Source organism: Lissotriton vulgaris, chromosome 2_1 (assembly GCF_964263255.1).
Source record: "Lissotriton vulgaris chromosome 2_1, aLisVul1.2, whole genome shotgun sequence".
Taxonomy (NCBI): domain Eukaryota; kingdom Metazoa; phylum Chordata; class Amphibia; order Caudata; family Salamandridae; genus Lissotriton; species Lissotriton vulgaris.
The window spans coordinates 1,870,393,410-1,870,407,725 of NC_141687.1; the positions used below are offsets into that span (position 1 = coordinate 1,870,393,410).

Below are 14,316 nucleotides of genomic sequence, written 5' to 3' on the forward strand. Positions count from 1 at the left end.
ATGTGGAAAATATTAGGTACTGCATGACTTGGGCTCTCCGTTAATATTGTTCGCCTCCACTTATAAAAATGTAGCAAATTTAAGGTAGACTGTTAACAATGTTATGATAGTTTGTGGATTGTGCTTGTTATGTGCTTCCTCTTTATTTTTGATAACTTGTACGTATTTTATGTGGACCTCTTTGGAGTTCCAAATCTTCAATAAATATTGAATTGAATTCCAGGTGAACGCAAAACCGTGCTTTCCTGTTCTCGGATTGTCAACAAGACGATGGTGCTAGCGAATGAGAGTGACTGCCAGCACATCGCCCGCCCAGAACCCCAAGTTAGGCGGTGTAACTCACACCCCTGCCAGTCCAGGTAAGAGTTTCTGCACGCACAGCAGCAATGGCAACCAAAGTTTCAACATTACTGGTGGAGTCTAAGTAATATGAGCAGGTTCTATAAGGCTCACTGCCACACCAGCCCACTGAAATACTGAGCTTCTTGTATATGATGCCGCAGTGACGTAACTAGCCCTTTGGCTGCCCGTGGCTGTCCCTGCGGCAAACGCATTGAGGAGTGGGGGGCTACTTACGATTGCTGCCAGGTAAGGTAAAAGCGGGGTAGGCCGCTGCCTTCAAAACTCGTGCTGTCCTAGGCGTAACGCCCCCCCACCACCCCCCAACCCACCCCCCTCTTGCTACACCACTGTGATGTCGAAGGGGTATGACCTATCTAATGGAATGAGACAGAAGTTTTATTTTCTTGCAGATGACCCATATTCTCTTTTTCTCTTCACTTTACTCCTCCCTCCATTTCTCTGCTATTTTTTGTCTTCTTCTTGCTTCCTATTTATGCCCTCCCACCCACCACTTTCTGTTCCCCTTCCTCACTTCTCTTCTTCTATTCTCTAATTCTCACCTTCTTTTACACTACCCATTATGTAGTCCCCTCTGGTTTACCCATTTTGCAATTTTTGTGCCTTCCTTGTGCTGCTTTCTTCCTCCTGCTTCTGTTTGTTTTTCTTTCCCTCGATCTCTTCTGCTTTTACATCTCTCTCTCGTCTCCTAGTTCCTTCCACTCCTGGGTATGAGATTGACATATGGATATACTTGTTGTTTTCTTCCTTTCAGTCTACTGCACTGGGTGAGAGGAGAGCTGCCTCCTAGTATACCATTTGTCAATTCCTAGAACAGCATTAGTTAATCGAGTTACGATATGTTCCTCTGAGAAGCTGGAGAAACCCTGAAGTGGGTTTGAGTGTGTGCCTTCTGTCTCTGAACCCTCATTTCTTTCCAGCTGGGTGTATTTTAATGGAAGGCTCAGTTTTTAAAGCTGGCAGGCTGTGGGTGCCGCCGTGTGGAAGACACACACTCTGTGAGCAATATTTATTTGGGAATTTCATCTACCCCCAAGATACATTCTTGCATTTTCTTGCATAGTACACACATAGAAGTGAACTGAGGTACAGGGACTTTCCACAGAGCACACCATTTGACCAAGCTGTGAAAATGGGCCACGAACACAGGTTTACTTCTGGGCCTAAATCTGCAACGTATCCCATCCCCCCGCTAATGTTTTGCCAATGCTGTTTCACAGCCTTTAACATTCAATGAACCTTTGAAATGAGCAGGAGAATAGCTCCTGTGGCTGAATCCACTGTTTTTGTATGTGGCAGTCGCTGTTAATATATATCCATTAGACCCTTTAATATTGCACGCATGGGCTTTATGTCATCAGTTACCTATAACTGCGTCACTATGGCTTTGTGCTCCAGTAGTCTCATGAAAGCTGTGTTTGGAAGGATATTGAGTTGGCAACTCCAAATCTCATTGAAACTATTAAATATGTATTCTGAGAAATGAACGCTGTGTGGAAACCTGACTCAAACTTCCGGACTAAAGGTCCAATAACCGAGCTCTTAGTTTTAGGCCAGTAAGGTTTATCAGGGCATCAGGTTTGGATCCACTTGGTATATAATATTATGAAACAAAGTCTGCTAATATTTAAGTTCTAATAGATTTTAATTCCAGATTGACCTTATTTCCCAAAAGAAATATCCATAGAGGTAATGCTTCATAATGCTTTTTTGCAGCGTTCTAATGGATTTCATCAGCAAATACTCACATAGTAGGCGTATTCATTTTTCATATTAGTACGCACTTCTTTGTTGTGTGAAAATGTGTGAAAATGTAATGTATTTGATTTTACACATCTTTACTTGCAATTCTAATTGTTAATATTTCAGCATAGTCCTTCTTAGTTTGGTGGATATTTTCCCTTACCTACAAGGTGTTTTAACCAAAAGTAAACATCAAAATGTATAGGTGTGCTAATCTGAAAAAATATCTGATAGGTAACAGACAGACAGGTCGTGTATGGACTTCACAAAATGGAATACACTCATTTTCTTAACTTTAAGCTTACCACTGTAATAAGTTACCTTTTCCTATTTGTTCCTGTCACAGTTTTAATGTCTTCAAAAAGCTGTTGAAAACTTGACTATTTTAGCCATTTGTCCTCTTACCTGTTTTGCCTGCTTTTTGCATTTCTCAGTTTTAGGTTGTAGGGCTGGGATACCCCTGTTGAGTGAGCTGTCTGCATTATATCAAGTGTTGATAACATAACACAATTGTGTTAATAATTCAGCTTGACTATGAGGGATCTTTAAATGCATAATCATTGGTTAACAACATGGGGCCTGATTTAGATTTTGGCGGATGGGTTACTCCTCACAACTGTGACAGATAGCCCGTCCGCCGAAATAAAAATCCCAAATGAGATAGTGGGATTTATATTTCAGTGGACAGGATATCTTTCACCGTTGTGAAGGAGTAACCCATCCGCCAAAATCTAAATCAGGTCCTTAGTCATTTCACCCTTGCGTTAACCCCTTCGACGCTCATGACGAGCTCAGCTCGTCATGAGTTACGCCTGTTGTACGCTCATGACGAGCTGAGCTAGTCATGAACCGCTGGATTTTTAAAAAGTCAGCACACAGCGGGAAAACGCGTAGCGCGCATGGTGTTAAAGAAGAGATGTCTCTCTCTCTGAGCAAGTAAGCAGTTTCATCTTCTGAGCCTTGTTTGCTCTTCTGTGTTTCAGGCAGGACAGGCCTGGATTAACAAAAGGCAGTCTACAGTCACTTTGTTACTCTAGCCCTCTCGGTCCTTCCGTAGAAGTTTACACCTAGGCTAACAGGTATGGCTGATGTGGGTGGGTGTCAGAGGACATGCTGGATTAAGAAGGAGGGAAGGTGGGATGGAAGAAACTAATGAGGAGCAGGGGGGACGAGGAGAGCTTTAAAGGTAGGATGGTCATTATGGGCAAGGCCAACCTTTCAGTTTGGGAGAAGGAGCATGTAAGAATTTGAGAAGAAAACAGAAAGGAACTTGCTAACCACCACTATCAAAACAATTCAATGGATCAAGAGGACCACGATCCATGAGTACAAGTCTAGTGGAGGGGAGCAGGTTTATAGAACTATGACCACTTCCACTCCAAGCGAGCATCATATATAGAAAACGAACATCATATGCCTCCCACGGAAGAGTCAGTAGATGCAATCCTTGTATACAGGATCTCCGCAACCACGATGTTTTAGAAGATTTCAGTCTCTCCTATCCCAGGGATTTCCGTCTACCTGGCCAAGAAATATCCCATTAAACTGCACTGTTTCTACTTGAGTGAAATGGGATTCCCCTTCCCCAGCAATCACCCTCAGTCATGCCAGGAACAACACTGATGCCTGAGTTCCTCCCTTTTCATAGATGTGCAGTTCTTGTATTTTCTGTATTCCGACTGCGGTCATCATTCTTACCAGGTACCAAAACAATATGGTTTCCTGGTGCAGTTCTTTTTTCACTGCTCTATCCTTCAGGCCACTTCTTGTAGGTCTTCCTCTACATCATCCTTGCTCTAAGGTTTTTGGGAAGTGAGGTCGCTAACTCTGTGAGTTTCAGCATAGAAGTATCAGGAATTCCGGGAAACATGCATTCAGCTGCTAGCCTTTTAGCATTAGACCGTCAGGACGCTAAGTAGGAATGATTTTTAGGCGCATGCCTTCTATAATTAAAGCTTCAAGACTCCTGAAAGGTGTAGTTTTAAACTGCTCGACTGCCACAATTACTGCATCTGAACTTAGATGAAGTCTTTGGGTGCATAGCTTCCGGCATTAAGGTATCAAGTTTCTTAGGATGTGTCGTTTTTAGCTTCTTGGCATTAATCTTTTAGGCATTTAAGACTTGTGTGAAGTGTATTTTAAAGGTGGTTGACTTCTTGCATTGCAGAGCAGGACGCTTAGGTCTTATTTACAAGCCCATTGTGACACCTCCGTGTCCCTCTATTTGAGGCACCGGTGGCACGGTGTGCTTGTCCATATTTACAAGGCCACATAAAGCCAATTTGCGTGGCTTTTAATGGCCTTGTAAATATGGCTCCCTTCCACGCATTACTCTGTGTGAATGGGGCGTTTCCTGGGAATTGTTCTGGGTGTTCCCACTGTACATCCATGGAACCTGACTCATTACTAGATTTACAAAGTTTTGTAAACTTGGGAATGCATCAGATTCCTAGGCCCCCTAGGGGGAGGCATAAGGGAGGTGCAGTGAGGAGAATTACCTCGATACATATAGAAATAGGAAAACACCTCTTGTGAGGTATCCCTTCCTGCACAAAACCAATCACCCCTACAATGCAGGCACCCTTGCACAATGCGTCAATTTTCTTCACGCAGTGGCAGTGATGCGTCAGAGTCCATTGAGCGAAGCACCGGTTCCAAGTGCAATGGTTCGGAAAACGATGCGCTGGGTTAATCCATGCTGGAGGGATGATGTGTCGATCTTCTCCACACAGTGACGGCAATGCATTGGTTCTGAAGCAGTAGTTCCACACTTGATGCAGAAGTATCAACCTGCAATGCGCCAGGTTCTACTCCAGCAACAGGGTTGATGCACCACTCTTGCTACACGCTGACTGGAGATGCGTTGATTTCCGTGATGCAAGTATCAGGGGGCCATATCCAGTGAACCAGGCAGAGAAGCCGTGGTAGAGACTTTGACATAGCAAACAAGCCCTTGGAGATCACATCAGCTGCAAGGCAGAGTCCAGCTCCCCTCATCAAGGTCTGAGAGCAGTAGGCAGCATGTCAGAACAAGAGAAAAGCAGGACTTCCAGGATAGCAGTCCAGCAGAGTGTCAGCCTTGAAGCAGCAGAGCAGTTCTTCTGACAAAGTCCAGTTGTAGGTCCTGATGTGTCTTGGTAGGCTCGGAGCCCCAGTACTTTAACTCAGTTGTGCCTTTGAAGTGGGGGGGACTTCAAAGAAGGGTCTTTAAAGTGCACACATGCCATTTCTTCCCAGTCCTGGCTCCAGACTATCAGTAGAGGGTAATCAACCCTTTGTGTGGGAAACAGGACACTGCCTAATCAGGTGTGTCAGCTCCTCCCTCTCTTCCTGATCTGGAAGAGCTATCAGAATGCATATGAGTTCTCTGTCACACCTAGCCTTCCTGTGTTTGTGGCTGTCTTGAGGGAATGCACAAAGTGTAGCTGTCACCCATCCCAGACGTTTATTGGAGACAGGCTGCAGTCATACAGAGCAGTAAGAGCAGAGAAATGCCCTTTTTCTAAAAGTGTTATATTAGTTGGTTAACCCAATACACCCTTGAGGGCTTGAGTAACTGAATATTGTCAGGTAAAGGTGCCTACAAGGGATGTTATTACAAAATATTTGATTCAACTTTATAGATGTCATTTATGAGTATCAAAACTAATGACCTCCAACATGCGAATTTTATAAATCAATTATTAAAATAAAAAAACAAATGAATCACTCAATTGCGGGTGTATACTTTTTTGTAGAAATGTATAATTCAATAAATTATTTTAAAGGGTACAGAGCAAAATTCTCATATACATAAGTGACAGAGATTAGCAAACCAATATATTTAGAAGTATTCACTAGTCATTCACCTAAATCAACCATTTCAAAGTCCTACTTACAAATAGAATTTTTCATCTGATATTCAATAAAAAAATTCCTATTTAACAATTCATTTCATAGAGAAGGGGTTGAACTTGTCAACGTTTTGGTCTTGTTATGTATTACATCAAGTAGACCATCTTCAGGACAAAATTATTCATATGTGGACTGAAGACACTTTTAAGATTTGATCAATGATAGACATCGAAATATTTAGTCCAAGTAGATAGTACATTCATCTAAAGAATTTTTCCTTGCGAAAAGTGCCGTCTAAGTTCGGCGTCCCAACAAGTCAACAATGATGTTCAAATCGTCATATAAACATGCCACCATCTAAATTCGGTGTCCCAACAGGATTCAACAAGGCAACGCCGAACTTAGACAGTGTCATTTACATTACATTACATGTATTACATTTGATGTAAAATCGGAGAGAGAAAGAGACAATGTGAAACCAGAAAATAGTTTTTCAATCTTGGCACCCCCGCTACACTAATCTGTGTGATCCCAGGCAAATATCTGTCTTGTATTTGATTTAGTAGGACATACATTGTTTACTCACGTGTAATACGAATCTAGGCCATATATTGGGTGCAGATGACAACTGACTTATGTCTTAGTTCATTAATGCCATTGACTTCAGGGCAGGGTTGGGCAATGATTATTTCTAACGTCATGTTTAAAAACTATTACTTTTGGGGAGGAGCTTCGCGGGCAACCAAGATGGCCGCGTAAGCTCGGAGCTCCGCGGACCTTCCGATCCTCCGCAACTATCCTGCCCGAAATCCTGATCCACGAGGGTGGATACTCGTTGCTGAGGGCCCACTGAGGCGAGAACCGTTTTCAGAACTCGAATCGGTGTCTCCTACGCTGAGCTACGTCGAGTGGGACTCCGTGCCAGCTCAGTGCCATTGTCTCTGCGGATTCCGCTGCTACGCACTGCCGATCTGCGGAGTGCCTGCCTGCCCTCACCAGCGGCGAAGTGTACTGGACAGCGGCGCTATTCGGACAGCGGAGTGAACCTGGGACGGTTCTAGTGTCCTCCCGGACGAATCTCCGACTCTCTGGGCTTGGACTTGCCTGGCATAGCCCTTTGTTCTTTTGGATCTAACATGGCGGGCAAAAGGGACCTCGACAATCCGTCTAACAGAGGAGTGCGCGGTAAATCGCAACAGCAGCAGAATAGGATTGAGCGCTATACCCAACCGAAGACGCCGCCTGTTACTGGACCCTCTGCCAAGAGCAACCCGCACTCGGGCTCGCCGGACGACTCTGAACCCACTTTGAGCGACATTATGGGAGCCATCACAAACTTCCGGGCGGACATGCAGCAACAGCATGAAGTCCTCACGCACAAGGTGGATGGCATGGCCGTTGATCTGTCCCTCATTAGAGCCGACTTAGGCAAAACTAATGATAGGGTCAAGAATTTGGACATCAAGACGGCCAGTCTCACGGGAGATGTCTCGGACTTGCAAACTGAAGTCCGGAACCTGCAGAGGACGGCGGAGCAATTCGCGAGGCGGCTGGATGAGTTTGAAAGCCGGGCCAGGCGGCAGAACGTCCGCATTGTGGGTGTACCGGAGGGTTCGGAGGAGGCGGCGACGGACCTCCTCGTTGAAGACCTGATCAGGACTCATCTGGCCCCGCCTGGCCTCAGCAACTTTTTCTCGGTGGAGCGTGCCCACCGAGTACCGGGTGGCCCGCCGAAGTCGGGCGTGGCACCTAGACCCATCGTGGCCCGGCTGCTCAATTTCCGTGACAGGGATGCTGTCCTGCAGGCCTCCAGACGACATGGGCCGCTTAAATTCCAAAACGCCGATGTCCATTTCTACCCAGATTTCACCAGGACAGTTCAGCGACAGCGCCAAAGCTATGCAGGGGTGAAGCGAAGACTACGGGACCTGGGTTTCAAGTACTCCATGATGTTCCCTGCTAAGCTCCGGATCGAGCACGAAGGTCGTGCCCTTTTCTTCGACTTCGCTGAGAACGTTAGTGACTGGCTGGACACTCTACCGCCGCGCCGAGAAGCACAGGAAGACCATGAGGGTGGCGCGGCTGGCGGCTCGGACCTATGAGACTTGGTTCTATAGAGGGTGATTCCTTGGTTATCTTGCTTGCCTCAGTGGTCTATCGAATGTAGCTTTGAGATGCCGTACTATCTTTCCTGTTAGTACATGGAGGGTGGCGGGAGGTGTTCGCGGAGATTCCTCACTCCTCTGGGTGTCTTTTTGTAGAGTAGTTATGGGGCGACAGGCACACTGCTGGTTGGGGGGGCTTTTTAGTCACATGCAGGGGTGCAGGGTGGGGGGTGCAACTATGCGAGTTTTACTGTTTTTGTCCTATCTCTTTTTCTTTTTTGAGGCAATGGACTGTGTGTTTTAATGTGCAATTGACGTTTGAGTTCGATGGAGTCGGGTGGGGCGGGTTGTTCGGGGATGGGGGGTAGGAAATTGAAAGTGCTTAGCTGGAATGTCAATGGATTAGGTGACCGAGTAAAGAGAGGGGTGGTGATCCAGCTGATAAAGAGACACATGCCTGACGTCGTACTGTTGCAAGAAACGCATTTAGTGGGGAACTCCTGTAGGGCCCTGAATCGTAAGGGTTACAAAATGGTTGCCCACTCTGGGTTCTCCTCGGGCTCCCGGGGGGCGGGCATCCTTGTGCGTGCGTCCCTTCCTCTTGAAATAGACGTCACACTACTTGATGATAGAGGACGATACGCAGCGGTGGCGGGTAGGTGGGAGGGGCGTTCCTTGGCCCTGCTTTCGGTTTATGTTCCCCCTGGCCTCCAATTTAGCACCTTCCGGGACCTTGGTAGCGCCATCTTGTCCCTGCCTTCGGGCTTACTGATCCTGGGGGGCGATTTCAACTCAGTCTGCTCTGGCACTCTTGATCGCCAGCCACCGAGAGACCTCCTGGGTTCCCAAACGTGGCTGCCGTCCTTCCTTGACTCTATGGGTCTGGTGGATTGTTGGCGGTTACTGCATCCTACGCTCCGCCAGTTTTCGTTCCTCTCTGGGGCTCATGGGAGCCTGTCCCGCTTAGATTATGTCTTCACCCTGGCGGCGCAGTCGCCTGCCATCTCTGAGGCACGTTTTTTGGCGAGGGGCGTATCCGACCACTCGCCGTTGTGGATCTCCTTTGATTTCGGTGTCCTTCTGTCCAGCCGCCCGGCTGCGGTGAATCCCTGGTATTTCCGTAATCATAACACGCGAGCACTCCTAGCCAAGGCCATCGGCCTATACTTTACTGAAAATACGGGATCCGTGGGCTCTGCGGTCACCCTGTGGGAAGCATTTAAGACGGTGTTGCGAGGTGAAGCCTTAGCTCTCATCGCAGCGGCTAAACGAGCTCGTGATGCTGATCTTCTGCATGTGGAGGAGGAGGTCTTGGATCTCGAGTCCCGTTTGGGGCCTGAGCCCGACCCTTCTCTCCTGCACGAACTCTCTCTGAAACAATCGGAGTATCACGATCTCGCCACGAACGCAGCCCTGGTCTTGGCGAAGGAGCAGCAGGGCCGCATCTATGATGTCGGGGATAAGGCTGGTAAACTGCTGGCCTGGTTAGACAGGCGAGAGATGGCAAGCCGGGTGGTCCCGGAGGTCCTGGGCGAGGACGGAGTGGTGGTCACTGATCCGAGTGCCATTGCTGAGTCTTTTGCGGACTATTTTCGGGGTGTCTATACTTCCGGCTCGGACCGCTCCGAGGCCGACTCGTCTGAATTTCTTTCGGCGATAGACCTTCCTTGCCTCTCGGAGGAAGACAGTGCAGACATGGACCGAGACATCACTGCGGATGAGATTGCTCTGGCGATCCGCGCTCTGCGTGCGGGCAAGGCAACCGGACCCAATGGCATACCGGTTGAACTATACAAGATTCGGCCGGATGTGATCTCCCCTTATTTGAGAGGTATGTTCCTCCGTGCCCGTGAAGAGGGTGTCCTTCCCTTGGACCAGCGACTGGCCACCATAGTAGTTATCCATAAGGAAGGCAAGCCGCGGGATGTTTGCAGGTCCTATCGCCCCATTTCTCTCCTCAACGTTGAGCCCAAGATCCTGGCCAAACTGCTGGCCAACCGGTTGGTCGGGGTTATAAGCGACTTGGTGCACCCGGACCAGTCTGGTTTTATTCCTCGCCGCAATACTGCCCTCAACCTGAGACGCCTGCACGGGGTTATGGCCAGAGCTCACACCCTTACGGAACCAGCAGTACTGGCCTCCCTCGATGCCACGATGGCCTTTGATTCCTTGGAATGGAACTATCTATGGGCGGTGCTGAATAGACTCGGGTTCGGACCGGGTTTCCTGGGCTGGGTGCAACTTCTTTATGCTAGCCCACTGGCTGCTGTCGCGGTTAACGGCCGCATGTCTGCTCCCTTTGCGCTCCAACGCGGCACCAGACAGGGCTGCCCCTTGTCTCCGCTCCTGTTTGCTCTGGCTCTGGAGCCTCTCGCGGCTCTGCTACGCTCGCACCCTGACTTGCATGGGATCTCCTGGTCCCCGGGCTTTGAGGACAGGGTTTCCCTGTACGCAGACGACATCCTGCTCTACCTCACCTCCCCTTGCAAGTCGCTTATCGTGGCGTGTGATGTGCTCAGGTTGTTTGGGCGCTACTCAGGCCTGATTATTAACTGGGCCAAATCCTCCCTTTACATCCTCAAGGGTGACACGCCGCGCCTCCCCAGAGGTTGCAACATACAACTGGCTGGGCAAGGCTTCAAGTACTTGGGGATTTACATTTCGAACAGCCCTAAGGCGAGGTATGACCACAACTTACTCCCCCCGCTCCACCGGTTGCGGAGGGATGTGGAGAGTTGGCGTAAGCTCCCTCTCTCTCTCCTGGGCCGGGCGGCATTATTTAAAATGATGTCCCTGCCCAGGTTCCTGTACGCCTTGCAGAATACTCAGGACCTTGTTCCGGCCCGCTACTTCAGGGAGGTTGAGAGCCTGCAGCGTGCCCTGCTTTGGGATGGTCGGCCTCGTGTCGCTGTCCAGAAGCTCACCATGCCATGGTACGACGGGGGCATTGCGTTACCAGACGTACAGAGGTACTACTGGGCCTCTCAACTCACCGCTATCAACCATGGTTTTTACGGTCCTGTTGACAGCCCGGGCTATGCTATGGATCGATGGCTCTTGCAAGGTGGGAATTACTACCGCGCTCTCTATTCTAGATCCTTTGATCGGAGCCTCACGGGTCCGACCAAGGCGGCGGTCCACACGTGGCGAACGGTTAATAAGATACAGGGTTGGCAGGGCAGACTGACGAAATTCACCCCTCTATTCGATTCCGACATTTTAGGCAAGCTCTGGCATACCAAGGGCTTCGACAAGTGGGACCTCATAGGGATTTCAAGGGTTGAAGACATGCTGGCCAGGGGGGAAGTTAAGACTTTCCCGCAGCTGCAGGCTGAATACCAACTGAGTGGAACGGAGTTCTTCCGGTATGCCCAACTTAAGCACGCAATAGCCGCCGCCAGACCGGAGGAGGGTGACATTCCCGAGAGCTCTCCCTTGGAGGACAGAGTACTGGACGGGCATATGCCGGATAGCGCCATCTCTCTGTCCTACAAGAAGCTGATTAATGTTCAGGTCGACCTCCTCCAGCGCTTGCGGGAGCAGTGGGTGGCCGATGGGCTGGAACTGGACGACGAGGACTGGCAGAGTGCTGTGTCCTCCCTTAAGGAGGTCGCCATCTCCTCGCGTCTGCGGCTAGTCCAGTTCAAAATCCTTCACCGGGTGTATGTTACCGGCCCCCGGCTTGTGCGTATGGGCTTCTCGCCGGATGGCCTTTGTCGTCGTGGCTGCGGAGCCCCTGCTACTTTTCTGCATATATTGTGGGAGTGTCCCGTTATTGCCCCTTACTGGGAGAGGGCACATTGAGTGATGAGAGAGGTGACTGGAGTGGGGTTGGTTGCGGAGGCGCGTAGGTGCCTCCTCAATGTCTGGGAGCCGAATGATTATAACACGGCACAGACCCGGTGGGCTACACTGGGCAACATGGTCGCTAAACGGGACATAGCGCAGAAATGGGGATCCAACGTGGCCCCCCTGGTGGTACAATGGAAGGCCAACATGGATTGGTGTATGTTGCGTGAAAAGACTGTGTACACTGCCAGGGGGCGGCCTCAGACATGGAATAAGGTGTGGGGTGCTTGGAATGCTTACAGAGGTGATTTGTGTTTGCCACCTGAACCGATGCCCCGCGATGAACGCCTATCACCGTAGACGTTGACAACGGCTATGCTACTCACGTTCTGATTCTCCTGTTCTTCCTTCTCCCCCCCCCCCCTTTTTCTACATCCTACTTAAGTTCTTTCTGAATCTTCTCTAGCCTCTGACGCCTCCTACTGACTCATAGTCATTTCTCCTTCCATTGCCTTTTCCGCGACCTCGGGCGCTTCTGTTCACGTTTCTGTTTTGTAAATAAAATAAAAAACAACCTGCATTGTTCTGACATGAATCGCTCGGCACTACGACCATTCTGAGATTTTGCTGCCTTGCCTCCGGGATGTTAGGCTGAATAGCTGTGTGCTTTACTACAATAAAGGTTTTAAAAATTTAAAAAAAAAAAAAAACTATTACTTTTAATAAATGCCTCTTTGTGCATTTATGTAATCTAATACACTCTGCTTGTTAAAGAAATACTCTTTTTCGGTGTTGAAGAGCTTTTATTATAGTTTGCATGATGATTGTACCAAGAATTACATGCCAAATATTTATTTTCATAGCTGGGCATGTGAACAGGCAAATAGATCCAAGCCAGACCCTTGGCTCGTCTGTGGCTATGAGGTGTAGCTATCGATAATTCAGCAGGTGCAATTGCAGCAAGGCTCAGTGTGAGGCGCTTACTTTATCCTGATTAGTGTGTGTGTGTGTTTTTTTTTTTACCAACCATTCATGGGATTAGGAGCCCAATGTCCTTGTTTGCAGCATGACACATGGCACCCGTACTCTCTCACTACACTGGCCCGGTGCTCTGCTTGTGAATGTGTGGGTTCGCCCGCCCCTACTCGAGAGAGTGCTAGCTCCCTCCAGCAGTGACCCTGCTCGTGCGCATTCCGCCTCTCTTGTCGGCTCAGACCACACGTTCACACTCCGTGGCCCGCCGAGTGGAAACATCTTAGACGCACATTCCTTGGGTCTCTATAGAATTTGACTTTCCACTTGTGCTTGCCCACCCAGTTCTCAGAAACGCGTCCAAGGGTATTCTCAGGCCCTCTCACACCTCTTAAAGAAGCCATTGTCCATGGCTGCGGCGATACTGAGCGGGAAACAGAAGGCTTTCTCTGGACCTGTGCGAACGACCCTCAGCGGCGTCTTTTCCAATGTTATTCTTTCTTCCAAGCCCAGCACATACCAGCACGGCTGAAACTGAATCTTACAGCAACATTCATATGGGAATTTTTGCAGATTGCATTGCTGTTTTCATTCTAGGATCTTAATTTACCTTTCTACCAAAGTGGGCCTAGCTCTATTTCTTGTGAAGGGGTCCGTGAGCAGCCCAGATCAATAAACAAAATGGCTGATTTTACAATTGGAAAAAATCTTCATGCAGGCAGACCACGTCCTAGAAATCTCAAAAAATTGACGCATTTACAAAGATATTCGCAGCAAGGCTGCAGTGAAAAGCTGGGAATTATTTCTTATTTAAATCTACCAAAAAGCCAGGTCCACTTTTTCACAGTGGGCACTTGTACATTTATGGAGAACCAGATCAAATGTGTACACTTTCACTGCTGCCCCCCCCCCCCCTTAAAACTATTTTTTTTCTTCAATCAAAAAAGTAAAGTGAGTGAACCAGTCCAATGTTAGTACGCCCTGAAGTTGCGGTAGAAGTTTGTTGCATGCATGCCACAAACGTGAACCATCTGTAGTGCTGAACAACAGATTGAAGATGACTGGTAGGTATGCACTTTTCAACTAATTCACTAGGGGAACTACTAGAAAAGTCGAAGTAGAAAGCGTTATGGCAGAGAAGTTTGTCGCAAGTGTCAAATTTGTTTACATTACAAGATTACAAAACCGTGTCAGACAAGCTATTTCTGAATATGGTGAAGGAAGAATATTTTTTACTATAGTAAAAGTAGACATTCTTTTCAACAGTTCTACATCTAGAAAGTGAAGGATTTTTTTATGCACTTAACTAATTTGGGCCTTAGTCATCTAAGGCTCATCGCCATTACTTGCCACGTATAAGCACCAAATTGAAAAAAAAAGATGAAAAAAATAAGAAAACCAAGGAAAGCAGAATTAACATAAATAATAAGCATAGGAGAGTCAAGTTGCACTTTTAAAATCAGTATGCTCCACACTCTCCATTATGTAGAATGTTTGGCAATATTCCCGAACA

The 14,316-nt window shown here is 48.0% G+C and overlaps 1 protein-coding gene across 2 annotated transcripts in view; it reads left to right on the plus strand.

The window, feature by feature from the left end:
- ADAMTS17 (ADAM metallopeptidase with thrombospondin type 1 motif 17) overlaps positions 1-14,316 on the plus strand; it is a 1,053,865-nt gene that overhangs the window by 814,045 nt on the left and 225,504 nt on the right. For both annotated transcript variants that reach the window (XM_086958065.1, XM_086958066.1), the window contains one exon: positions 224-359. In XM_086958065.1, the coding sequence (XP_086814191.1) occupies positions 224-359 (136 nt within the window). The remainder of the gene's footprint in view (positions 1-223; positions 360-14,316) is intronic.